The sequence below is a fragment of the Geospiza fortis genome, unplaced genomic scaffold (assembly GCF_000277835.1).
Source record: "Geospiza fortis unplaced genomic scaffold, GeoFor_1.0 scaffold413, whole genome shotgun sequence".
Classification (NCBI taxonomy): Eukaryota; Metazoa; Chordata; class Aves; order Passeriformes; family Thraupidae; genus Geospiza; species Geospiza fortis.
In genome coordinates this window covers 1,794,930-1,822,560 of record NW_005054386.1, presented here as the reverse complement: position 1 = coordinate 1,822,560, position 27,631 = coordinate 1,794,930, and the positions used below count along the sequence as shown (strand labels likewise).

Genomic DNA, 27,631 nt, shown 5'->3' with positions numbered 1-27,631 from the left:
AGAGGAGCTTTTCCAAGAGGCAGAACAAACCTGCATTCTGTTGATCTTGCTTTCTTCTGTTTTGTCTCCAAGAAACGACTCAGATAGAGGACCCTCGGGTGCAATGGAGGCGGGAGCAGGAGCACATGCTGAAGGATTACCTTGTCCTGGCCCAGGAGGCCATTGCTGCCCAGAAGGAGATCTACCAAGTGAAACAGCAGAGGCTTGAGCTGGCCCAGCAGGAGTATCGGCAGCTGCACGATGTTTGGGAGCACAAACTGGGCTCCCAGACCAGCTGTGAGTACTTTGTGAGCTCTGAACCAGCTCTTTCCTCAGCTGTGCACCCTATAGGACAGTAACAGGCATGAAGCTGGTCCTTGGATGGAGCGCTGGGATGGTGTGCCATGGCACTCTTTGTTTCAGACATGGTGTCTGCCCAGCACCTGTTTGGTAAAGGCTGATTGTTGTGAAACACTCCTGTGTGTGGCTCAGTCACTGCAGTCAATGTGCAGATTTTCTGCAGGGGCTTCAATAAATGCTACAATTGTGGTGGTTGGCTCAGAGTGAAAAAGTTAACTTACATGGTATTTTCCTTGATTTCCCTGTTTAAAGTACAGAAACACAGCGAGAAAGTCCATCTTGGATAGTATTCCCAGGCCCTTTTGTAGTTTTATATCCCAGGTAGTTGAGTGATGGTCTAGGGGAGCTGAGGGTTCTGTATTTTATGCCATGTTCCAAGTCACCACTGCTGGATTGCCTCTGTGTGTGTGCAGAACAGCAGTTGTGCTCCATGTTCTGTGTCACAACACATCAATACCAATGTCACTTCAAGATTTGGTGCAGAAATCTTCATAGAATGCTGTATTTCCTCCTTACTGGTACTAGTTAGGAGCTGGAAAATGTCCAGAACAGGATTTATTTCCTGCATGTATTCCAGAATTTTTGTTATAATCCTCAGTATTGCAGATTTTCTGTGTCCTTGCCAGCCAAGAACCTCCCCCTGTTTCGCTCTTGTGAGTTATCTGTGATGGTGGAGAATTCCACTGGCTAATCCTGTGCCTGGTGTTAACATTTTTTAAGTAGTTTTCTGTCAACTGAAGGATTCTTGTTTGACAAGGAGGCTGTCCCTCATCTCTAAAGAACTGGGTTTGCTCTTTTCTTAGAAGTACTCTACCCAGAGCAATGCACTGACAACATGAGTTACATGGGCAAGATGTTACATGGGATCTGTCTTGAAAAACACAACCAAACAGAAATAACTAGAAATGCTTTCCCATGTTTTATAGGGCATAAACTGATGGCTGCAAGGATCAGAATATCTCCCTTGCCTACAGCTTCCTCTAACAACATTGCACATTTGGGAGCTTCTGTACCTTCTGAGGCAGAAGGGCTTAACTGCTGCTGAGAACAGAGTTCTGCTCTTAATGGGACATTGATTTAATCTGGTGTGACACATTGTATGGTTGGTCATGTCCTCAAGGCTGTGAAAAGGCTTGCATCACATTTTTCAGTTTCTTCTCGTTCTTTGCTTTTCTTTGTTTCTGAACATTCAGTGGATTGTTTGCTCAATGAGGAAGTCTGAAAAAAAAATTAAGTAAACCTTCCTGCAATGCCTGTCCCTTCAGTTCTGTTCAATGCCTTTGGAAATGCAGGAAGCCACACCACTGAATGGAGTGAATGTGTTTGGGAGTTTGAGTTAAGTGTGTTAACCTGGAACAAATCCAGACTTTGGAGATGCAGGACATGCTTTGGCCCCTTCAGTCTGCACTTTTTGTGGAGTACTTGACTGCACTATTGCCTTGCCCTGTCTTTGAGCAGTGGAAATTGGGTAACAGACCCAGTGTGTGGAGGTCTGGGTGTGCTGGAGTGATGGGAGATCTCTGTCTGTGGTGGGGCTGGTAGAAGTGTAGGGAGGAAGGCAGAGCTGCTGAACTGGCTCTGTGTTTGTTCCAGTGCTTTCTGGCTCCTCGTCAAGTTCCAAGTATGACCCCGAGATCCTCAAAGCAGAGATTGCTACTACAAAATCCAGGGTGAGTAGTACAAATGGACCTTTACTTGACATGAGTAATGTTCATGTATTTCCAGACCTCATGGCAAATGCTGAAAGGAGATGCCAAAGCAGTTGGGAGAGCTAATGTTGTAATTTAGGAGGTCGTTTATCACAATTTTCTAACGTTGCAGTCTTAGGAATTTAAAACAGCTTTTTTCTTTCCCTCTTAGACTTCAGCCTGGCTTGGCAGCTGGCAGTGCAGGGTGGCTGTGGGATGTGGAGCTGCATGCTGGCTCCTGCAGTGCTGGGGAGCTGGGGTCCTCCCCAGGGACTGGCAGCTGTTCTGTGCAGGGCTTAGTGCAGGCTGGCAGCAGGGGAGGGTGTGCTCTCATGCAGAGCTCAGTTTGGGAGGAAGAAAGGACTAAAGTAAAGTAGGTCAGTGTGGCCTCTGTGGAGGAATATAAAACAGCAAGCTGTAGGGTCAGTGCATGTACAATATGGATTATCATCCTGCTGAGTTACTTGTGCAGTGGGGCCTTTTCTCTGGGGACCTTGGAGGATGGCTTCAGGTGCTGCAGGGTAACTCCTGTCCTGATGCTGGGAATAATGACTGGGAAGGTTTTAAACATTTCTGAGCAAAGTTGACATGTGTTTCATTGCTGTCTTTTTTTAAATTTTTCTCAATTTTTCCACTTACATGGCTGGAAGTTCCCTTGAGCCCCTTGTTAAGAGGTGTGATAGCAGCTACTGGATAAAGCCCAGGCCAGTGATAAAGTCCTGATGAGGAGGCTGTCAGGGCTGTTTCCTGCTCCTGACTTGAGCTGATTGCCTGGAAACTTTGTTTAGAGTAATGTCTACACTGAATAAGTTTTGAATTGAATGGGTAGCACTGTACCTAAATACTCATATAAAATAGCATTCTAAAAATGTGACACCTTGCTGCAGGTTAATAAACTCAAGAGAGAAGTAGCTCACATGAAGCAAGAGCTCCAGTACAAAGAGCATGGATTTCAAACCCTGAAGAAGTAAGTGTGTTCTCAAGATCTTTTTTTTTCATCTCTGGCTTGCAATGCAACGCATCCCCCACTACATTTATAAATAGCTGCCTAATAACAAGCTGAAATATGCTGCTGATGATATCTTCAGGCTGAAAGCAGTACACAGCCATGGGGGAGTTCTCTCAAATCACTGCCTGTGTGGGATTGACCACATTAGAACTGACTTCATGGCAAAAAGGTTTTGAACCAGGATCTCATCAGTTAACTGATATTCTGTTTTACTCTGTACTGCTCATGGATGACACTACAGCTCATTGTCTTAATTATAAGAGTCACTGGTTTAGGGCACTGAGGAAAAACTGGGGGTGGAGTGCAAGGGGAGGAAAAGTTTCAGGTACTTGCCTTTGTGTCACTAGACATCTGGCATCTTTCAGATAAATATTTATTATAAGGGTCAACCCTGGTGGAATTCCTTTGAGGAAAGGGAAGGATGAAGTGGCTTGTAATTAAATTGTGCAAGCAAATACATCAGTGCATGTGAGTCTGTGCCTGGCTTTTGAAATCATGACTGAAAATAAGGTAGTTCTCAGAGATGGCTAAGCTGATCCTCTCTAGGTTAGGAACAAGTCTGCTAGCAGCAGTCTGCCCTAACACACTGTTTTGGGGGTTTGTATGCACCTTTGTCCTCCCTGAGAAGTCAAAGATATGATGATATTGCTGAAATCAGAACTCTGAAGCTTAATGTACTGCTGAGTGGAGTAACTTAGGCAGTGGGGAGTGGGGTCTTTTGTTCCTTCTGTTGTCCTTGTTACAGTTTGGAGTGTTTTTTTTGTTAAAAATCCCTGTCAAGACACTTGCATCTAGGATGATTCAATTAACAGGATATTATTAAGTGTTAGCTTACTGGTTTTTTAAATGTCTATACAGAATTGACATGAAAATGTCTGACACTCAAGGTGGCTACAAACTTGATGAGGCACAAGCCATTTTAAGTGAAATGAAAGCTCTCAAGAAGGCCATCACGTCAGGGGAGAAGGAAAAACAGGACCTCATTCAGGTATTGAAACAAGATGACTTTATAGTATTTTGTGTCGCCATTGCTAGAAGATTGAATTTCTGAGAAGTAATTTAAGTATTTTGTATTTCAGATATGTAATTGAGGTTTTTATTAAACTAGTTTTGTGTGGTGGTTGGACCACAGCCTCTGCAGTTCTTCAGATGCTGGAAATGAGAAGTAGAAAATGCATTCCAGGTGTGCCTGACCTCGAGTTTGCAGAGTCTGAGTGGGCACAGCAGACATGGTCAGATCTGAGTCATGGGGTTAGGCTGAAGTTATGTAGCTGCTGAGGTACTTTGGGCAGAAATGAGCTCACCTCATCTTTTTTTTTTTTGTGGTTTTAGAGCTTAGCCAGGTTAAAAGACAGCTTTGTGAATGACAGAGGATCCCAGTCAGACCTGTGGGCCAGCAGTGTGTCTGTGGAAAGCTCCAGCCCTCTGCTGCCCCGGCAGTACCTGGATGTCAGCTCCCAGACAGATGTTTCAGGAAATGTGAGTAATGTGTGAGAATGGAGACATTCCTCTGAACTGTGTGTAGAGCTATCTCACCATGAGTTTCCAAGCATGGACAAGTTTCTGTGAAATCATAACTTCTGGTTTAAACTGCAGTGTGGCTTTGTTTCTGTGTGCAGTGTTAATGTATCTCTTAGGGCAATCTGATGTTTCCCCACACTGTCTCTATCAGAGCAACCCAGGTAGCAATAAAAGGGAAGGAAGTTTGAATTTGCCTGTAGGTGTAGCTTCTTTGATACAAACACTCCTTTAGCTCTTTATAGCAATAAGTTATGAGACTAGAAACATTGAGCAGGCCTGTATGGGCTAAGCTCCAATGAGGACTCTTCCCCTAGGAGTGTTTGGCTTTCACTGGGTTACAAGTGACAGCAACAGCTTATGTGCAGCTGTTTTGATGCCACCAAAGTTATAGTGCTCATAAGCCTTCATCCCACAATTCCAGGAGATCAGAAGTGTCAGGTTGGTCCCAGCCTTGGTAAGGACTCAGTCAGTGCTGGGGGAACCTCTTATTTCTCACAGGACAGCACAGAGCCTCTCCTGTGAGCCTTTATTTAAAGGTTTGCAGCCACTTGCAGTCAGGGCAGCACATGTTAATAAAGATCTGCAGATTTGGGCTTGGTGGGATGTCCCTTGTCTGTAAGACTTTACAGCCAAAGCAAGATGTGATCCAAACCTAACTGCAGTGCAGCACTAAAGGATGCAAAGAGCATTTAAGATGGATTGCAAAGGTATTTGTGTGTTCATAGAAATAGAAACTCAAGACAGATGTGCTGGATTTTCTCTTCTTTCTTTTCTGGCCTTTCAGTCTTGTTGGGGTTTAAGTATACGAAGAAATAATGAAAAATGTATTTAAGTGCATCATGTTCCTGTGTTATGATTGGTTTAACTAGGAAATGACTAAGATCAAGTGTCACTTGTAACAGTGTCAAGGAAATATCAAAGGAGGAGTGGTTGCTGAGTTGCTGATGTGGTGTTTTTGTCTCAGTTTGTGGGCAGCAGCAGTAACCAGCTGGCCGAGAAGGTGCGACTGCGGCTGCAGTATGAAGAGGCAAAGAGAAGGTAATCCTTTGGCCCATTGCCCTCCTTGGTTGTCACACAGCTCATTCTGAGGAGAAGGTTCACTAGAAGAGGTGCCACCAGACTGAAATCCAGCATTGCTGCTAAGTAAATGTGATCATTTTTGAGCCAGTGACACAATAGGCTTTTGGGGCCAGCGTTATCTTTCAAGAAATAAATAACCATCCTAGAAATTACTAAGGCCTGACTAATGCATAAAGAATTCAGTCTGGCCACACCTATGGGGACATAAGTGGTTCTGCTACCTGTTGCCAGTGCTTCCCCATTCCTAATAAGGAGACTGTACTGCAGGGCATCTCCTTACCTTGTTTGAAATGAATGAATGCTTGTGTGCCTAAGTTTGATAAGGAGAAATGTATATTGTGTTAACACCTTACATCAAAATATGGCCAATGCTGCAATTCCAGAGCTTATCTGTAAGAATGTAAGTTTTCACCTTTGCCCTCTGATCTCAAATGAATGAAGAACAGATTAAAAAATATTCCATCTACTTAACAGGCCAATTTAAGCAAAAGCTTTCCAGGATTTACTTTTTAATAGATAATAGCTAAGACAACTACATAGTTAAATGAAAAACTACCAGGATCTATTACTTAGACTTTGACTGGCCTAGTCTTTGTTCAGTGATGTAACCATTGCTGGTGGTGACCTTCTTCACTTTTAGCTGCTCTAGAGGGACTTTGCAACTCCAGAATAACAAAGTTCAGATGCTTGGTACAATCTGTGCTTGGGATATATGCAAAGAGAAGGCTTTTTTTCCAGCCTCTGGTTAGAAGTAACCAGAGCCTTCAGGCTGAGGTTGCTCATAATGCTCTCATTTTGGTGTTCTAGAGTGGCCAGTAGGCCACGCTTCTCACTGGCATAAAAGCTGATCTGTGTCTGTGGCAGTTGTCAAAAACTCTTCTGCTTCTGACATAAATTTATATTTCTTTTCTTAGGTGGAGCAATTTTATTAGAACTGTTTATTTAGCCAGTCCAAGATTTGCCAAACCACCTTGACATTCAAATGATTCAGTGACTTTTAAAAGCAACATTAAAAATACCATTCCTTCAGATGCTGTGGTTAATTTGGCATGTTATAATTGCCTTTTACTTTTAAGCTTTGCTGAAGGCTTCAGTTTAATTTACACTGATTTTACACATTCAGATTGAAGAGGAATACTCTTCCTTATCCTGTATCTTTTCCAAGGAGAGGCAAGTGAATAATGACAAGCCTGCTCTTTTACTATGCTCTTTATAAAGAGAGAGAACTTTATGAAGGCAGCACTCTGGTTCATTTGAAGTGGTGATGAGGAGCATACAACACCTTGCAGTTAAAGAATACTTGCTGCTCATACCCCATATTTTTCTTAGGTTATCTATAACTTTTTCTCAAAGTTTAAAAAAACATTTTTATGAGGAAAGATGGCTCTAAATGGACATGAATAGTTGATGCTAAAATGGAAAGATCTCCAGCTATCAAAGTATGATGGATTTGGCACAGTGTTTAGTAGGAGCTGCAGAAACAAATGCCTCGACTGGTTTAAAGCTGGAACAATACTATGGATATAGTGACTCACAAGGAACCTTCTGTTCCTGTGAAAATTCTTCCTTGTGATGTTTGAAGTGTTTCCTGTCCCCACAGCAGCATTAAAATGTTCCAAAAACACAATAGAAGACTAAGTACTTTGCCCACGCACGAACTGTGAAGGAGCCAAGTGATGGAAATACATGTGTTTTATTAGCTCTGTGGTATGTGGAAAGCTAAACCTTAAGGTTTGAAATCAAGATGGCCCTATATTAATTAGTTTAGAGCTACTAGATCTGTAAGGAGCTGGTGCTTTAGAAAGGCTCTGGCAGACGCTGTTTGCACCACTGCTGTGGACCAGACTAAAAGCTCAGCTGTGGGTGAATATCTGACTGAACTTCACCACACCAGAACTGCCAGGACCCAGTTCCCTTCCCCACCAGTAATTCCTTTCCTGTCACAGCTCAGGCAGACAACAGACTCCTAGAGCAGCTAATATAAAACCCAAAAAAAGACACAGGGCAGCTACAGTGACAAACCTTTGGCTTAATCATATTCAAAACTGAGAATGGCATCATGTCAAAAAGGTTGACATTGCTACATCTCAGCAAGGAGATAGCTGCTGCAGCATAAATGTAATCAGAGATACAATTAAATTAAGCTGTACAATTTCAGACACGTGGCAGTAACTCACTTGTGTAGCACTTGCACCCTGCACTGTTCTGATTTCTTCAGCAGTTAAACTTTCAGCTTGGATTCTGTGTGACTGGTGGTAACTCAGGGATTTTAAAGTATGTTTTTTTAATTTCCTAAAATGAAATACTTTAATGTCACATTAAGCAACATTGCAACAATGGTGGGTATTTGACTGGTCAATTTTTAAACCACACCTCCCACTTAGTTTGTGTTTATTTTTCTCAAGAGCAGAAGCTTATCTGATACAGGATTGTTAATTACTAGTTGTAGATACACATCTTGTGCTCCTGTGGAGATGCATGTGCTCTGAACAATCTCTGGAGACACTAAAAATGTTATGTGCTATGCCTGTGTTGTATAATAATAGAAAGTACTAACTTTCCCTAATTAACAAAAAAGAGCCTTGTTATGACAATGAATAAATCATCTCACTGCCTTTTCTATGTAGAAAGAGAGCAATTAAATAAAACTTGAGCTTCCTGTTGTGTATATTCAGTCTGGTGCCCATTCAGAAAGGTGGTGTGACCCAAGGCCAGCATTGCAAGCCCAGCCTGGCTCAGCACTGATTCAGACTCAGGCAGTGAATGCTGAGGGGCTGGAGTGTTCAGACCTTCTGCAATGTGTTTCTTTTGTGATGATGCTGTTTTATTGGAAAAATAGAATAATAAACCTCATTTTAACTGAGAAGGGGCAAAATAATGATCATGTACCAAAGGTAAAACTGGAGGTTAGTTTAACAAAGCTTTTAGACTCAGAAATGCATAGAGAACAAATTCCAGTGGAAAAGCCATATGCATGCAAATGTATGCCAAAAGTGATCAGATTTATGCCAGCCAATCCTCTTAGACTCATATCCCTTCAAAATGCACTGAGGAATTCTTGGATTATGAATTAAAGCCACTTAATTCTTCATTGGAGCACAGTATTGCACTTAATCAGGCGCTCAAAAACAAAACAGCTCTTAAGACGACCTAAAAATAGTTGAGCTGAATATCTATCAATTATGGAACTTTATTAGAGTAAGCAACCTGCTGTGGGAAATGGGTTTACAGAAAGTGATGCTTCTCTTCAGAAGGGTGATCTCATGTCTGTCTCCTGTGGTGGTGGAGGCAGGTCAGTGTCTGTGAGCCTGATCCTTCACAGGCACTCTCGGGCTCAGGTTCCTCTTGGCCTCTGGAGCTTGGAAGACAAAGCTTTATTCTTCAAGGCAATTCAGGAGCCTTGTAGCTGCTGCTGCCCAGATCTGCATCTTATTGCTTACTCCACACACTTTGATTTTGCTGGTTGGCACTGAATTTGCTCTGTGCCTGCCTGTGTGCTGGTTGGCTGGAGGAAGCACACACCATCCTCTGCACTTCTGCAGCATAAAGCAAATTCTACAGAGATGAATCCACATCACTACCTGCAACTATTTGCTGTGCCTGATTTAAGTCCAGTGAGTCTGTCACCAGATCACAAAGCCATTTTCAAAGAGAGAAGCATATTGGACATTCATTTTACATGTCACTTCTATTTCTTTTGTATTTGCTAAACCCAAGTGAGGGATTAACCTGACTTCCTTACATGAAGAAGCACATATGCCCTTGCCTCTCTGATGTTCAGTCAGGTGAATTTTTTTTGAAATGTCTTGTGAAGTACTTTTTTCTCCTTGTTTGCCTTCTAAGTTTTTCAAGTTTTTTTCATCCCAGCCCATTCTGTCCTTCCCATTCCCTGCTTCCCACTTGATGTTTTGGATTGTGTGAGTTCAGAATCACAGATCCTTGGTAATTCTAATTCAGATTTATCTGTACTATTGTTTCTCATCAAACTACCATGATCAGCCTGTCAGGTCTTGAAGAGTTGCAGGTTAATGAATACAAAGGAAGCAGCTTCCTTTGGGAAGACTGGCATTACTGCCCTTCGTTCTTTATCCTGGCCTGCTGCTGGTTTTCTGCTTCTCTCTGTGGGTTGCATTGCAAAGCTGATCATTTGTGGACCCAACTGAGCAGGTCAGATATTTGGGAAATTGGGAACAGGCAGATATTTGGAGTGAGCAGCCTCCTTACCTGCCACAAGCTGTGCTCTCTTCCTCTGTCAGTCAAAGCTCTTGCTAAATTTTACATCTGTATTGCTGCTGCTTTTAATCATTGTCTTCCTCCCTGAGCTGATGTGGTGCTGAAGGACTGGTGAAACAGGCTTTCACCTGAAATCTGGAATGATACCTGTAATGAAAATAGGCTTTGATTCTGATGCAGATAAGCAGCTCTGGATTTTGGTAGGATCACATTGCCTCTCCAACTCCTCACATCCTCAAGTGCAGATTGCACCAGAAGTAGCTCCTTAATGTGTCCAGAGTGCTTACTGTTGAATCAACAGGTGGATTCTTGCAGTAGCAGCATGGAGATATGATTCACTTCCTCATTGTAAAGACAGAAAAGAGTTTCTAAGCTTTTGACTAACCACTGATTTTTATCTGAATCATACATGGGGACAACACAGTTATTTCCATAAAAGTGATTAAAGGGTAGGTAATTATCACATCATACCCTCCACACAAACTACTCTGAGGTCACAGCTGTAATGCATATGAAACTCTTATATCTGATCACCTTTTCTGACATCCAGAATTTTTGTTGTATTGTTCCCTGATTGATGGACACTGCATATTAGCCCGAAGGTTATTTTTCCATTGTGAACAAATGTGAGTTAAAATCCCATTCTGCATGTGCGATGGTGCTGTCACTTGGCACCATTCTGGTCAGGGGGACATGAGGGTGCTTGTCGTGGACTGAGAGCCTTCCTCAGGGCTCTGGAAGATGTGGTTGGTCATGGTGCACCTCTGTGTGTCTGCAGCAGGAGGTCTGGCACTCCTCAGGGAATAACTGCATTTTTTTCCCCCTGCAGAATAGCAAACCTGAAAATCCAGCTGGCTAAGCTTGACAGCGAGGCCTGGCCTGGCGTGCTGGACTCTGAGCGGGACCGTCTGATCCTGATTAATGAGAAGGAGGAGCTCTTGAAAGAAATGCGATTTATCAGCCCCAGAAAATGGACTCGAGGAGAGGTGGAGAGACTGGAGACAGAGAGGAGGCGCCTGGAGGAAGACCTTCAGGCTGCTAGAGACACTCAGAGCAAAGCTCTCACTGAGAGGTGGGTTAGTGGGCACAGGGCAGGGCCTTTTTGGACAAGAAGTGACTGGGAGCAAGCACCAGCATCCCCTGGCTGAGTGCCCACAGCAGTGCCCTCACATTCCCAGGACACTCTACTCAGAGAGCTTCTCAACTCATCTCCCAAACAAGCCATCTGCAAGGCTTCCTGTGCCACTGGGGAAAGGTTGCTGTTCCTACAATGCATCCTTTATGGGAATGTAAAGAGTGCTCAAAATAGCCCAGTGTAGTGGTGGTGTAGTGTAACATTTCTGTATGCAGCCAGCACCTCACAGCAGCTTCTACACTTGCTGTGCAGTCTGGGCCTTGGTAAATGTCAGCAGATGGAATTTTAAATTTCTTAAATTTGCTGTTTGTTCTGAGCATCCTTGTATGTGATTCCTGTAGGATCTGGTATTTGACAGGGCTGTGGGGCTTGCAGGGAATATCCTGTGAATCTAAACTAGCTGAAAAAAATGCCAACTTTCTTCCCTAATTTTACCTGTGTTGCAGGGGGAGATCTCAGGGGAATGTACAGTGAGGATGAATACTGCATGAGGCATTGCCTACAGGTGTTTTACAGTCTGGATGCATTAATGAGGGTGGCTCAGCACTGTTTCTGGTAGCTGCAGTCTCTTGAACATATATGGAATAGGCACACTGCATTCACTCTCTCTTTGGCTCCACATTTTCATTTCTTCTACATGGTCATTGTCCAGCTGACACCAATTTTCTACATTGGCTTTTCATGGCTTTATCATGCTGGAAAAAATGTAAATGTCTTGACCATGAGACTTTTACCTGCCTGAAATATCTGTGGTTTGACAAATGGTTCTGGTCTTGCCCTAAGGTGAACCCCTTCATTCGGGATTTTTGGGAATATGATCACATTCTAGAGTGCCAAAGACACAACACAGGCATGGGGAAGGATTTTGTGCCCTGAGGCCTGTTCAGTTAGGGTGTGAGCACCCACATGCACATGTGTTTGTCTCAAACCAGTTCAGGTGGGAAATAAAGCCGAGATACTGCTAAAGCCAATAATGTAAAGCTGTAATGAGATGCTTAATAACTAAATCAAGTAACCCTTAAACATCCATAGACTTTAGTGGAAGGAAATGAAGACATTTATACTTTTATTAGCACAGTCACTATAGGAATGCAGTAATGTATAGTGAGTAAAATCTGCCCAGCTCTTTCAAGGCCTGATTCTAGAAACATTAACTTCCATGGTACCAGCTGTAATTGTTTTGTGTTGCTGTGAATGTTTTCAGGACTGAGTTCTACATTTTAAAATTTTCTAAACTTACACATCTTGACCAAATTCTGTCCTGGGTATTCCTATCAACTTTTGTAGGATTTCACAGCAAAAAAGTAGATCTTTCCTTTACTCCTTATTTAAAATATTAAATGCTGCTTTAGCTTGTCTTTTTGTTTGATCTTCTCTTAGGTTGAAGTTGAACAGCAAAAGAAATCAGCTTGTCCGAGAGCTGGAGGAAACCACGCGCTTGGTGGCCGTGCTGCACACCCAGCTCAAGAGGTAGGTGACCCTTTGCAGCAGCTGGGGCTGCTTTTGCTGCACATGGTGCCACTGCCTTTCTCTGCTGACAATCCCAGCTCCCAGCTGAGGGCTGAAAGGCCTTTCAGGAGTGGCCTCAGGCCCCTGTGTAGTCAGGGGAAGGAGAAGCCTTGGGATCTTAGGTCCGTTTAGATGGGCACTTTTCAACCTCCTGGTGGTGCCTCTGTCTCACAGCAGGAGTTTGCACAGTTCTTTCTATTTCAGTAATATTCAGGTGACCAGGGAGAGCTGAGATTTATTCACTAAAGTTTGAATTACTGAAGTGTTACATGAATAAAGTGTGTTAAAGACAGCTTGACAGCAAGTGGAGTGAATCTCACTAATGCAACTACAAATTAATGGATGAATGATCATATTTCTCTAATTCCAAGTGTGCTGTGGCTTGCAACGTGGACAATATATAGAGATATTCCCAAATCTGTTGTGGTTCATATGGTGTAAAGAATGGTTTCTAGTTCAGGCTGTAGTTTTGGAAGAACACAGGATTGTTATTTCCAGACTAATGCATGACTGCAGGCAATAAGGCCAAATCATTTTGCTAAAAGTATATTTTTATCATTCTCATAGCAAGAAAGTTTGGTGGGGTTTTTGTTTGGTTGAGATTTTTTCCTACCAGTGTGTACTGAATTTACTCTGTTTGTAGCTTCTTCTCCACTTGGATTCTGTTTCATTTTGTGAAGATGACACCGAAAAGACTGGAAAGAAATCATAGTGCAAGACTGACATGTAAATAAGCCAGCATGGAGAATAGCTATCTGTGAGGCTTTTATGCAGTGGAAATGCATCATATTTTCATTTCACCTAGCTGATTAGGGATCTTTTGAGGTGACCAAGAAGCATGTGAAACTAATTTCTTCCTAACCGTGTGCCCAGTGTTCTTGGCATGCTCCTTCATAAGAATAAGTGTTTGTTATTAACCCCATAATGCAAAATGTCTGGCATTCAAGGGCATGTACAAAAGGAAATTGAGCCCAGTTTTTTGACAGGGAAAAGATTAATTTAAAACTCCTCCTTTTTCATAGTAAAGTACACTGAAAAGCTGTAAACTCATTAGGCTTCAACAGATGTGTATATACTGCCAGTATGCAAAAACATCTATCAGAAGCTTTTTTGAGCAAATGTGCTGCAGTGCACATCTGTTAGAAGACATTTTCTGCCAAAATTATACTAAATACAGCATACTTGCCTTTTTCTCATAAGGTCATAGACATAATTATACAAATGTAGCTTCCAGCTTTTACCCTATAAATAATAAATAAGGGATTATTAGGCTTATTAATATCTCACTGTTTTTCAGTGGGGCAACATAAGGCACTTATACATATTCAGAATTTTTGCATTAGCTAATCCCTATCTGAAGTGAGGGTCAATAATAACCAAGGTCTTCAATATGCAGAGCAGGAGTCTTGGTTTAAATGGAATTTCTGGAGATGGTACATGTTGTAGTCACTACTGGAATACTTGCTGGGTCTCCTGAGCAGAAAACTGTGCTGTGGTGTCTGGACTTTCTCATCTGTACAGACTTCTATTCAGCACCTGCTTAAAATTAATTTTGTTGTCAGTTATGTTCTGAACCTAGAACCCTGGGGATAAATAAGGCATGTGAATTGATTTCACAGCCGAGCCCCAGCTTTTTCCCTGCTCTCTTGGCCCTGGATTCCATGTAGCAGTCTTTCACATGGATAAATCCTGCCAGCTTCCTGGGAGCTGCTGGCTGCTGTGATCTCTGAGGGCCAGTTCCAGGCAGCTGTGATATTGCCTTTTGGCTGCAGCTCCAAGATTGAGGCAAATGGAAGGAAATTTCCATGTGGTCAGACAGTTCATTGCAATAACTTCATCTTCTTGCATGGGCCTTGCTGGTTTTTGCAGTCTGCTTTGGAGATTAACAGGAGCCATAGATACTTTCCAGAGAGATGTGGGAGGAGGGGGATGGCACTAATATTAATTAGTTTGAAACTGTTCATTAGAGTTGTTTTGGCTAAACAAGGACTCTCAGGAGTCTGATATGGTGAGTAGAAAAATGTGTATGATGGATACTGTTTCACTGAGCAGTGCCCCAGTGTTCCTGCTGTGCAGACTGTGGTTCTGGGTTGCTCTGGGGACTAATGCGTGTGGCCTGAGCTAACAAAGCAGCACCTGTGGGCTGAGAGATGTGGTGACATTGCAGTGCTTTCGTGGGAAATCAGAAGATACAGTGTCATGGTTTTCTGACTTGTTTCCTTCAGTCTCTCCACCAGCATGCTCTCCCTCTCCTCGAGCAGCAGCCCTGGCTCTCTTGCATCTAGCAGAGGATCCCTTGCCACCTCCAGCCAGGATTCGTCCACCTCAGCCAGTTTCACTGATCTCTACTACGAGCACCTGGAGCAGCTGGAGCAGTTGGACTCAGAATATCAAAACAAGCTTGACTTGCTCTTAGAAGGAGCCACTGGGTTTAGGCCATCAGGCTGTATCACCACTATTCATGAGAATGAAGTAGCAAAAACTCAAAAAGCAGATAGCACGAGTCGCATGCAGGCTCTGAGGTCCTTGTCTGGTACTCCCAAATCCATGACATCACTGTCCCCAAGGTCATCTCTCTCTTCTCCATCCCCACCTTGCTCTCCACTGGTGATAGACCCACTCCTAACTGGTGATGCCTTTTCAAGCCATATGGATTTTGATGATGCAGAGATAAGTGCAAATCTGTCAGAACTCACCCTAAACACTGGGAGTGGCAACTGTAGACTGGAAGAGCCTCGAGCAGGAGATAAACATCTAGGTCAAGGTATGGTAAGAAAAGATTTGCATGCACTGCATGCATTTATATTTAATGTAGTTCATAAAGCATTGAGAAGCAAGGGTTTCAGAAGCTGTCTGTCATCTTGTTATCTTTATGTTGAAAAATGTTTTCAGCTCTGTGTTCTGTCTTGTTTGGGAGGGAGAGTTAGTATTTTAATTTGTACACAAAAATACTGATCTAATGAGTCTTGCAGGAAACTGATTTAGGTGTGTTTTTATTGTACACAGATGCATGTGTACACAAATCACAGGGATTTCATGTGCAAATATAGATGGTCATGGTGGGATTCCTGGTTTGATTTGGCACTGAACTATTCAGAATGTCATGTATTGTTTTGGGTCTGGGAGACACACAGTGCCATACTGATGCAAAGTTTTTGACCAAGCTTTTGAGGAGGGCTGGAAAAGCCATTTAGCTTAATAGTTAACAAATTATAGTGATAATAATCCCTCCCCACCACCTTGGTATGCATAAAATCCTGCTCTGGTTCCCAGTAAATCAGTGGCAATGAATTTATTAATTTCAGCTGAGCAGACATGTCAAGGCTGTGCTCGAATTCTGCTGTTTTGGTCTCTTAGCAACAAAAACGTGTTTAGATTGTAAGCATGATAAAATAAGACATTTAGAGATAGTGGATGTTCTCATATATGCATATAGCTGCTTGGTGGGTGGGAAGGGCTCATCCTTTTTTGGAATGGATGGGCTGAAGCAGTTGGCACAGCCAGGGCACAGTGCTGGGGCCTGTCTGAAGCCCTTGTGACTGTAGCTGGGTTAAATCCAACAAGGATTGAGTGAAAGGACTGGATTTGTAGCTGCAGTGAGGAAGAGCTTTAAAGGCAATATAAACTTGCAAGCTACAGTCCTGTGAACCAGCAGTACAGTTTGTTTCTGCTTTTTGTGGGATTATTGAACAGCCTGTGTGAATAAAGGGAGCTAGTACCATGTTATCACCACCTTCTGCATTAAGAAGGCTGACACTATTTAAAACACAATAAAAAACACAAGTGCAAATCTTCCCTTTGAGCTACCATTTTCCTACAAGCAAGAGGTATTATGCATTTGAGTAGGAAACACTAATTATTCTTATTAGAACTGGATGCTGATTAGTTTTAACCTTTTTAGCTCTTCAAGATTTGCCAAGGCTGTTAAAGTGAAAGCTCAGGTGTTAAGCAGATTAAGTGATTACTGCTGTTAGCCAGTCAGCAGACAAAATAATCACCATAAGTAGTTTATTTCAGGGCAATAACGAGATGAGATTCTACTCCTGAGGCATTTTGGGGGTGGGGGCTCAGTGTAACCCAAAATGCAGGGGCTGGCTCTGGGGTGGTCAGCCCTGGGCAAAGCACACTCACGTGTCCTGGAGGCAGAGCTGAACACTGTGGGCTTTGCTGCTGCCTTCTGCTAGAGCAGAACCTCCTCTAGCTTTGAAACTGAAATAAGGTTGCCTTTCTCACCTGAAGAACACCTGAGTGATTTAGGGGAAGCTAATAGCAAAACCTGGGATCTGACAGAGTCCAGTGTCCTCACATCCAATGGTCTGGATGTGAGGACAGTGCAGGACACGGCCCTTCAAGGCCCATTGCAGGAAGAGAAGAGCAAACTTTAAATTCTTGATGTGAGTGAAAAAAACCATGAAACACCACAGGTAGTGTTATCCACCTGCTTGGAAAAATGGAGGAGAGTTGAGTCAGTTCTGAACTCTTCCATAGACTTTCTTATTAGTGTGATATCTCTTCAGAGACTTAAGGCTAAAAGCTGAAAGTCCAAATCTTTTCTTAATTAGCTGCATGAAAAGGCTGAGCTTTCCAAGTCTTTTGCAAAACCAGTAAGGAAAGGGGTGGCTGGAATTGTTGTCAGGGACCCATTCATCTTTATTCAGCTTTACACTGTAGCACCCTGCTGTACAGAGCTCACTTCACTCTTGTGCACTTTCTGTATTCACCCCCTTGGCCCTGAGGGAGGTGGTCAAGAATGAAGCTTTCTGTGCTGGAATGACTCCATCCTGCAGTGCCTTTCCCAGGGAGCCAGTCCCATGGAAAGGGATTCCCAGAGCAGCACTGGGGTGTAAAATTCAAAGGATCGCATTTAGGAAGCCAGCCAGTGGGGAAGAAGTTATTTTTTTTTTATTAAAACCATGGACTAGGAGGTGTGAAGGAGAATTGAGGAAAGAAGTTTTGACCCTGCCCATGTACCTCTAGCACAGCCTTTGATCCACAGCACTGCAGGAGCCTGGTCCTGGCACATGGCAGGAGAGAGGTTGGATTAAACTGGGAATGCCAGTGTTAAATGGATCCGCTGGTTTCAGTTAATGAAATTGGATTAAACTGGGATTAAACTGGGAATGCCGGTGTTAAATGGATCCATTGGTTTCAGTTAATGACATTGTGTTACAGGTGCTACCTTCTATTCAGGATTGGCCCTATGGGGAAAAGGTCTGGACTTTCTATTTCTGTCCAGTGGCTCCATGGGAGTACCAAGATGACAAATGCCATTTTTTGGTGTCAAAAAATCCGTGGATAAATGGGCCCAAAATGGCACAGGTGTCTCAAAGGATTGGGGTTACCTGCAGCACCCTCTGCTGTTGACTTACAACTGCTTATGTCCTTACAAGTCCTTATGGTATTCCATAAGCCTTGCACACTTTTCCACCAGTTTATTCAAAGCTAGATTTAATTCTTTAAGTGGCTTTGTGAGACTGTGAAGAAAACAACACCAAAAAAAATCTGAAAAACAAACTCAAACCCCAGAAAACCAACCAGAACCCAAACTTGCTTTGTAATAAAGAAAATATGAATTGGAAACCATATATTGGCTTGGGGGCATGTGCTTGTCTAAGTCTGTGGGAAAGAAGGATCACTTCTGAAAAACAAAAGCCCGTTGGAGAGGAGTGTACTGCTCTGCTGCTGTGGGGCTCCAGCTGCTCCCAGGGTGACACATGGCACCTCCTCACTCTTGGAGCAGGTCTCCCACATCCCTGAGGATAAGAGCCAAGAGCTGGGCACAGCTGAGCTCTCGTTAGCCACATTGGCAGATGGAGCTCTCCAGACTCTTGGCTGCACCTCCTCTCCACTGAAATGTTGAAAGATGCAGAATTTGCAGGTTTCCAGGGAGAATCTTTCCCTGTTTTGAAGCACAAGAAATCTGTGTGAGATAACACCTCTGTGCAAACCTTGCTTCACCTTCTTTGGTTTCTCTTACCTATCTCCTTTCCCCTGTATTCCTGCATTTTCCCTGTATTCCCCTGTGACTGCTCTTTTAAATCCTATAAATCTCTTTCTCTCCATGTTCAGCTAGTTAACCTGGTCTTTCTGGACCTGTCTTTTGTCCTGTGTACACAAACATTTGGATTTGGGTGGTGGTTTTTTTGCTGTTCCCCTCTTGCTATGAGCTCTCCAGGTGGGATATGCAGCTCCATATGATGCATACCTGGCCAGAGCCTGGTCAGCAGTGCTTGCCCAGCCCCTGCTCTCAGCAGAATGATTGCTGCCTGCCTAAGGGTGCCTTGCAGTAGGAGCTGGTTTGTTGGTCCATATTTATAAGTTCACTAGAATTTAGAAGTCCTGCTGCTTCTGAACGTTGCTTATCATGTCATGGGTACCTCCCTGCCTTTCCAGGGCTTTGGAAGCCTCTCCTGGCATCTCCTGCAAGGACCTGTGCCCAGAGAGGTGCCAGGGCAAGCAGCTGTAACAGACCTGTGTAATCTCAGCCTTCACACTGCTGCAGGGCCCAGGGAATAAATGGGCACTCACTGTGCAATGAATCCCTCCCTCACCTCCACCACACAGTCTATTCCTCCCGTTTTCCAGGGACTTTTTGTTCTTCAGGGCAGTTTGGCACATTCCCTCACTTCAAGGCCACCTTTGAGCTCAGCCTGCCCTACCTGTGTCCCCTGAGTCTCCAGAAATGTGCTGTTGCTTAATACCTGGCAGGGGAAAAAAATGCAGTTCAAGGGGAGGATAAGAAGAAAAGCTGCTGCTTATCCAGACAGTTTGTTTTCATTAACACCTGGTTTTGGTTTTCCTCTGTGCTTTCCTAGGTATAAACACAGCTGGAGGGACAGCACTGAAGGTGGCAGGTGTGTCAGCTGCAGTGTCTGATGAATCTGTTGCTGGAGACAGCGGGGTGTACGAGGCATCTGTACAAAGGTAGACATCACATCTCTCTCCAGGACAAGCCAGTGACTCAGCTTTGCCAAGTCACCTGCACTACTGCTGGTTATGACCTTTGTTTGTAATTTGATGGCTAAAGTTCTCAATCTCAGGTTTCTTAATACTTCTGAAAAAACTGTGAGCAAGATGAATTTGATTATCAAAATGACCTGTGCTTGCCATAAGAGGAGCAGCTGAAAGGAAGCTCACAGAGAGCTGTTTGAACAGCTGGCCTGTTTGTGGAGGTGCTGGTCAGCTGTGGGTGCTGCCTTGACAGGGGGAAGTGGAGCCATCTGGTAGGAGGAAAGCTCCCCTCCTCTCACTCAGTGACACCCCTCAACCAATTTTGGAATGTTTAAGGAAGCACCTTGAACTGCCTGATGGATGTGATGCACTTCCCAAGTGCATGGAGCAAGAGCAGGATGTGATGCCCACAAGAATTCTCCCACTAAGGGCACAGCTGGGAGTCAGTGCTCTTGCTGGTTTTCTGGATTGTCTGTGGGGGCTTTGTCAAAATGTTCCCTGGAAGGCACTGATCTTATTGGTACCTGCATCTCATGTGGGTTTTCCTACTGTTTTTATTAGCATTCAGGTGAATTAGAGGGTTATTAGTTGCAAAACACAGCTGTAGAGGTGAAATATCAGTCATCTCAGAGTCCCCCTGTTCATTAGTAATCTTCATTAATTCTCTAGATAAATTAGTAATTTTTATGTTTACAGCACAATTCACTTTGACAAGGGAGTGCAGTGTTTCAGTAAATTGAGCTCCTGGGCCCAAGCAGTCAGAGCTGGGTGTCCCAGGGCCCTGTGTCCTTCTGTGGGTAGGGAGCTCTGTGGAGAGGGGAGTGGGACAGCCACAGGAGGCATCCCATGCACACTCACATGTCTGATGCTAGTGTTGTTTGGGTTATCAGCTTCCCCTGTGGTCCCTACAGTGTCATTTTGGTGCCTGTCCAAGTGGTGAGGGTGGGATGAGCCACCCTCTGCAGCTGAAATGTAACAAAATGCAACAGAGTGCTGAGCACTAATATGGAAAGCACTTAGAAAAGAAGAATGCTAATCCTGTTTTCATGTGCTACAGCATAGCCTCTTGAGGCAATTAGACAATGAATGTAGTTTTGGGGACTTTCAGTGCATAAAACTTGGGAGGAGGAATACATTGGGAGGGAAATGATGCAGAATAGCTGTTTCCAGCAAGGCCAGTCAGTGTACTCTGTCACTTTTAATGTGCTTAAGAAAGTTTGATTTCTTAAAGAAACAAAGGAATTACTTAAATCTAATAAAAGTTGAGAATTTTTGCTGTCATGATGCAGGACGGGATTGCAGTTGTTAAGTCACATTTCTCTTGCTGGGCAGTCAGCCGTTTTTGCTAAAAACCAGTCAAGGGAACCCTTTAAAAATCCCCCACTGCCTTATTTTTGCAGTCTTTTGTGTGGCTTTTTTTTTCTTTTGGCAGTGAAGAGGGAAGACATATGACTTTCTGCTGATAAGCACTGTAATACATACCTCTAAGGCTGATTGCACATACTTTTTAAATGGGCTTTCTTTTAGCTGCTAATTTTACAAAATCCATATACCAAACCACTGAATGGAAGGGAAAAGATCTTGTATCACCTAAATGCAAACACTTCAATAAGAGGCAAATCAAATCCTTAATTGTTGTTGTTTCCTTTCAGACCGTGTGTGTCAGAAGTGATGGTGTTTGACAGTGATGATGCAGAAGCGGCTGGAACAGCCAAAGTGCAAATTGCAATGAGGTATGTGCAACAGATTTTACTGGATTTGCCTTCCAGTGGGAAGGATGATAAATGGCATAGTGCTTTCTCTGCTGTTTTCTTCTTGTGTCCTATTAGTATTAACTAACTAATGCCCTTTTTTAGTGGAATTAAGAACTACACTTGACTCCAGGAGGTTCTTGGTTGCCCTCTTTCATTTCAGTGGAAATCAGCTGGTGATATTGTGGTATGAGGGTCAAACCAGCAATAGGAGCATTGGCAGTGCTGGGCTGGAGAGAGCCTTTGGCTGGATTGCAGAATCCTTAAGGGTGCAGCTTGGGTGGGGAAAACTGCTGAGAAGAAGTGGCAGTCACAATCCCTGACCTCATGTGGACCCCACAGTAGTGGGTAAGGTGTAGGAGGGCAGGCACAGAGACATCCTCCTTAAATGATTTTTTGGAAGTTATATGGGATTTGAGAAAAAGAAGTAGTACAAAACTCATTTGTCATGGCCATCCAAAGCAGAAGGTTACTCATTACATCCTCTGTTGCACTTCAAGTTTTTTTACTCGTAACTTTTCCATATTGCAGCCATTAAGGCCTCTCAAAAAATTGTAGCTGCAATGCAGCAATTTAACTAGACCTCAGGAAAAGCAATGTGTGTTAGGTCCAATATACAGTCCATTGTATTTGAACCCTTAAGTTGTGGATGTTCTGGACTGTTCTATATTCTGGATGTTCTGGTAGCAAAACTTGATGTCACAGGAAACTGGTTTTGTTCTAAACTGTGGGTGAGTCATGGTCACGTTATAGTGTTGTGTTGTTTGTAAAATTTTTGTATTGTTTGTGTGAAATACTCAGCCACAGAGTCCAAGGCAGAATTCTCTAATATGCTTTTCTGTGTGTTTCTGATTCAGATATGATGACAAAAATAAACAATTTGCCATATTGGTCATCCAGCTGAGTAATGTTCCAGCACTGCTGTTACAACAAGATCAAAAAGTGTAAGTGGGTGAAACAAACACACTTGATATATTTGTGTTGGATCCCATTGAGAATGAAAGTAAGATTGGCTTAAGAGTTTTCACACTCTTAAAAATTTACCTTTCCTGAAATGTTTCTATACATCATGTGGTGACACTTATGAACCAATAAACCTGTAGACTGAAATAAGGGGCAGTTTCTTCCTCAAAGGGTGAGGTTCTTAATTGTAGCAGTGCCTTGAGCACCTGCATCAAGTGAAGAGGGGGAGTTTGTCCTGCTGCAGAACTCCTTGGACACCTGCGCAGCGTTGGGAAAATGTGCAGCTACTGCTAGACTCATTCCAAGCACAAGGTCTTTAAACTCAGCTGTGTGCTGAATAAACTGACAAAAATTGGATTAATTTTTGCTGTTCCTACCCACAGAAGGGTGTGAGCAGTGTGACAGGTTGCACAGATGTAAACAACCATGTAAAACAGGATCCCATCATGTCTAAGTATGAGGTTCAGAAGGATGAAGTCTGTGGCAACTCGTGCCACTTCACATCTCTGACACTGTGATGAGATGTTCCTTTCTTCTCAGTTGACTGCAGCTCCAGAGAACAGGAAAGGACAGCTGTGGGTGTATCACTTGTGGGTTTCTCTGGGTCTGGGTTGAAGGCACTTGAGACAGTAGTTCATGTTGGGACTCAGGTGTTTATGATTTCTTATCAGTAAAACAGTCTCACTACTGTGAGTTCGGCAGCTTTTCATTAGAACACACAAAATGGCCAACAATCTCTTGTTCCAAGGTCTTTTAAGACTAAACTGTCCAATTAAGAACTGACACCTGGATTATTTTCCCTTTTAACCCAATAACTGATCCCAAAGAGCCTACAATGGGGACTTTTCTGCCCAATTACAAAATGCCACCCAAACCCATGAAGAAGAAGGAAGAAGAAGCATGAAGAAGAAACCCAGGATGACACCCTGTGCCCTCCATCTTGCTTCTATCCATAACATACGAAAAATCCCCAAACCTAAATTTTTCACCAAGTGATACACCTACACTGCTCACTATAATGTGTTTTGTGGATTCCAGTCTATCTTGAAGTCTAGGAAACTTTCTCCATGAATGAGGGTCAAAGTCAGTGCTCCCCTGGGGGTCAGGACCCCTCAGAGCAGACACAGAAATATTCCCCGTGCTCTGGGTTTGCACAGACAGCAGGCTGACTCTCAGTGAGGGGTTTGGGGAGCTGCTCAGGTGCAGGGAGGGCAGAGCTGAGTGCAGTGTGTCCCACAGGAACATCCGTGTGGCCGTGCTGCCCTGCTCGGAGAGCACGAGCTGCCTGTTCCGCACCCGGCCCGTGGAGGCTGCCGACAGCCTGGTGTACAACGAGCTCTTCTGGGTCTCCATCTCCTACCCAGCGCTGCGCCAGAAGACTTTAAGAGTTGATGTTTGCACTGTAGATAAGTCTCACCTTGAAGAATGTTTGGTGAGTATGCAGCTTTGTTTTAATAACGCTGTGTTTGTCTCCTCTTTTTAATTAGACACGATGTTACACTCTTGAGGTGTGGCAATTTCTGTGAAAGCCTTTCTGATAATCCTTAGCTATGTGGTCTCTCCCCCACAGTGTTCTTTGCAATGACAATTTCCATCAGGAAAAACAATTAGGAGATAAATGCTTTGTTACAGAACTACCTTGTCAGACCACTAGATATTTCTTCTTCATGATCTGATGTCAAACTCTAACTAGTTTTCTTCCTTTTGGGAACATTTATGGCATTGCAATTGGGAACCAATTACTTTGGTTTTGGATACATCAGGTTGTGTGCTAAAAAATTGTATTAATTTTTTAGCACACAACCTGATGTATGTTTTATTGTATTTGTATTATTTGTATTAATGTTTTATCTTTGTATATCTCATTTCTCTTTATATGCCTTGTATTAAAAAATTACAAGGTAGATGAAGAGAAATGAGATATACAAAGCTAAAACATCTGGGTTTGGGCAGTGATTTTTGTCAGCCTTGCAAATTTCTTGAAAGGGAGTAATCCTCTCCTGTTCCTTTCTCTTTCTCTTTCTCTTTGAAGCTTTGGCTGTAATTTCTCCCTCCTGCAGTAGCACTGTTTGTACTTCTGGATTCTTCTGCAATGAAGCTGTAGTGAAACACTTGCTACTTACATTGGAAGCCCTTGGCAATGCTAAAAATAATGAAACATAAAGCATTAGTAGTGGTGTTGAAATGAGATAAACAGGCAGTTTTTCTTTTTGTTGAATTTGCCAAAATTAGGCAGTCCTAGATTTTCACTCTGATTTTTTATGACTGGTGTGGTAGCTGTTCATTTTAGTATTACACTAAAACTGTGTTTTTGCTCTCAATAGGGTGGAGCACAAATTAGCCTTGCTGAAATCTGCAGATCCGGAGAGAAATCAACCCGTTGGTATAATCTCCTTAGTTATAAATATCAGCAGAAGCAAAACAGGAAAAGTAAACAAGGAAACAGCCACTCTGAAGTACCCTGCACTGAAAAAACAGTAAGAACAGCTGCTTAAATTGAACAAATCTCTTCTAAACAGGACTAGCAAGAGGGTTTGTATGGCTGTTACTATAGAGAAGGCTGCTGTGTTTATATTTACAACTTAAAGGTGTTGTTAAGTGCAGCAAAATAATTAACTTGTCGATTCCAAATATGCCCTTGTCCTGGGCTAAACACTTACTGAAATCTCTGCTCAGGAAGCTGAGGGATGAGTAAGTGATGTGTGAGCTCCAGCCTTCCTACAGTGCTGCCATGAACTTGCTGGGCAAGTCAAGACAGAGTTGGCACATGCAGGGCACAGAGGGTGCTCAGCCTGGAGCTGCACACCTGCACGTGCTGGGGGAGCTGGGCCAGCTGTGCCCACAGGGCTGCTCTGAGCTCTGGCTGCACTGGGGCTGCTCTGCGGCTCTTCTCACCACACAGGCTGGGCACTCTGCACTCTCTCAGAGTCATTTCTTCACCAAAAGGCTCTTTCTCTCCTCAGGACTCTGTCTCAGCACTCTTAGAGCAGACAGCTGTTGAACTGGAAGCTGTGGAGAAGAAACTGGAGGAAAGCAGAAGCACTTTAACTAGTGGAGAGAGCTGGTAGGTGCCATCCCACCATCTTCTTCTTGTGGAGTGATCAGAGCATTTGGGTGCAGAGGAGAAAACAGATTATACTGAGCTGTGGGAGGCTTCTTCTTTTGTTGTTTTGGTGAAAAATCCTGTTTCTTCTGGAGGTTGTGCTTAGAAAATGAGAACAAAACTGATAAATGTTGAAAATTGTCAGTAGCACTATGCTAATTTTGTTATTTGTACAGTCTTCTATGGATGCCCTGAAAACTCCCCTCTGTGGTGCAAGGCTTTGCTTGAATTTTAATGTGGCTGTTCTTTATATGGTTCAGATTCAGATTTCCTTAGAGAAGTCCAACATTTGAAATAGAAAGCAAGCCTGACCAATGGGATTTATGGAGCAGCCTGCTGTGAGTTCAAGGCAGCTGAAAAGGGTGTTAAAACAGTGCTTCAATTTTGTCCAGTAACACTTTTTAACTAAGAATAATGGCATCCTGAGAGCTCCCCTCAAGATGCACTTGCCTTAAAACTCAGACCACATGGCTGAACCCTCATCTTGCTTCTTTTGAAGCCCGATCAGGATGAAGCTTTTGGCAGTAATTTGATCTTCTGGTGCAGCTTCTCTCCTTTCTAAGCCTGTGTTTGTGTAATTTCAGTGGCTGCAGGGCCTGTCAGGTACACCTGGCTGCCTTGGGGACGTGTTTCTGTCCAGCAGCTTACAGGAGGTACCTCCTGCTCCAGCACCAGAGTATTGTCCACAACAGGCCAGTTCAATAACAGGGCTGTTCTTTACAGGCAAGATGAAGAGGTTCCTGACCTGGAAGAACAGGATGAGATCAGTGAAAATGAAGCAGAGGAGGAGGAAGAATTCTGTGCTGGAAAATCACTGTGGGATACAGAAGAAAGTCTGAATTCCCAGCTGCACACAGAGATAGCAGTGAAGGTACAGTCAAGGGCCTTTTGAATGGAAAGATGATTTAAGCTTCCCATTGCTCAGCTGACTGGGTTGTTGCTGAGCTGAGCAAGGCTACAGCAGTTATTTGAAAGTTCAGCATTGATGATTAAATGTTTATCTACCTGAAATCTTTGTAAATAACTCTTGTGTGACCATTTTGTCCCACAGTTAGTACAGCAGCGTTTCATGCCTTCTTTTTGCTGCTCAGGAAAACTGTTTTCATTAATGTGACAGTGGTTTTGAGCTTGTTTAATTCTGAATGTAGCTGTCGTTGAACAGGGGTGTGCTGTATACAGGTCTCTCTGTGCATTGATTTGGATCTTTGCTGCAGATGCACAACAAGTAAGATAATGGTCTTTAAAATCATACCTGCTCTCTGTGGGATTGCCAGGTCACAGTGATGTGTGGATCCACAGGCAAAGCCCATTGGAATCAGCAGTGTTGTACAGCAGTCAGTGGATGCAGAGCCCTTAGGGAGCAATCCAGTTCATGCAGCAGAGCTCCAGGAGTGAAGTGTCAGGGCACTCTGCATGAGAGGGGCTAAAGAATGTCTGGGTTTGAATGCAGCAAGCACAGACGTGGCACAGGTGGCTGTCACACAGCCCTGGGGGTATCCTGGGCACCTGGAAAGCTGGCATTGACACTGCTCTGTGTGTCTTTCAGGTGGATAAAGAGACCAACACAGAGAGCCTTGCACAGTCTTCGACTGTAGTTCGTCCAAAAGACAAAAGAGCAACAAATCCACCCCAAAGTCAGTTTGTCAGGGGCAGCACCATCATCCGCTCCAAAACATTTTCCCCAGGACCACAGAGTCAGTACGTGTGTCGGGTAAGGAGAGTGAAACCCTGAGCTTCTAAGTGCTTGCCTTCACTCAGTCTGTATTTCTCACAGAAACCCAACGGTGCTTTCTTCTCTCCCCCTCTGACTTCAGAATTTGCTCTGTCCTCACCTCCTGGACAGTATCTTGCCTTGGAACTAACAGCATTAAGCACAAATTTATCAGATATATATGTGCACATATATTTGTGGCACGTGCAGCTTGTTGAGATGCTCTGCCCTACCTGGAAGGGCTGCTGTAAGACAGTGATGAATAAGCTGCATATTAAACAGTTTCCTGCTGCTTGAAGTGTTCTGTGCTAACTCAGTTAGCTCTGTCCACCTGACTTCAGATGAGGTGAACATAAATCCTTGATAGAAATGGAAAGGTAAGTGCCTGATAATATCAGCAGAAAAACTGTGGAAACCTGAAAGTCAGCAGTGTGCTTTGTGTGAAGGTAACTGAACAGGCCATGTGTTGGGTCAGATGTCACTTCCCCTGCTTTGAAATGTTTGTTCACAATTATTTCCTGAATTGAGGGTTAGAATAAACTATAAATATCTCGTCTTTTAAGTGGAATTGGCAAACAAGCAAGCACTGTCTTTTACCACACATGACCTGTCCCAAGTGGGCAAGCCTTTTAATACAG

General features: G+C 43.4%; 1 protein-coding gene across 1 annotated transcript in view; it reads left to right on the top strand.

The window, feature by feature from the left end:
* The window catches only part of WWC1 (WW and C2 domain containing 1), a 36,107-nt gene that overhangs the window by 4,849 nt on the left and 3,627 nt on the right, over positions 1-27,631 (top strand). Inside the window, exons 2-18 of the mRNA XM_031060574.1 lie at positions 73-276; positions 1,933-2,009; positions 2,915-2,994; positions 3,895-4,024; positions 4,369-4,515; positions 5,522-5,595; positions 10,700-10,942; positions 12,386-12,475; positions 14,740-15,278; positions 19,330-19,438; positions 21,118-21,198; positions 22,074-22,160; positions 23,419-23,611; positions 24,504-24,656; positions 25,143-25,243; positions 26,006-26,153; positions 26,829-26,993. Coding sequence (XP_030916434.1) covers positions 126-276; positions 1,933-2,009; positions 2,915-2,994; positions 3,895-4,024; positions 4,369-4,515; positions 5,522-5,595; positions 10,700-10,942; positions 12,386-12,475; positions 14,740-15,278; positions 19,330-19,438; positions 21,118-21,198; positions 22,074-22,160; positions 23,419-23,611; positions 24,504-24,656; positions 25,143-25,243; positions 26,006-26,153; positions 26,829-26,993 — 2,568 coding nt within the window. The 5' untranslated portion in view covers positions 73-125. The remainder of the gene's footprint in view (positions 1-72; positions 277-1,932; positions 2,010-2,914; positions 2,995-3,894; positions 4,025-4,368; positions 4,516-5,521; positions 5,596-10,699; positions 10,943-12,385; positions 12,476-14,739; positions 15,279-19,329; positions 19,439-21,117; positions 21,199-22,073; positions 22,161-23,418; positions 23,612-24,503; positions 24,657-25,142; positions 25,244-26,005; positions 26,154-26,828; positions 26,994-27,631) is intronic.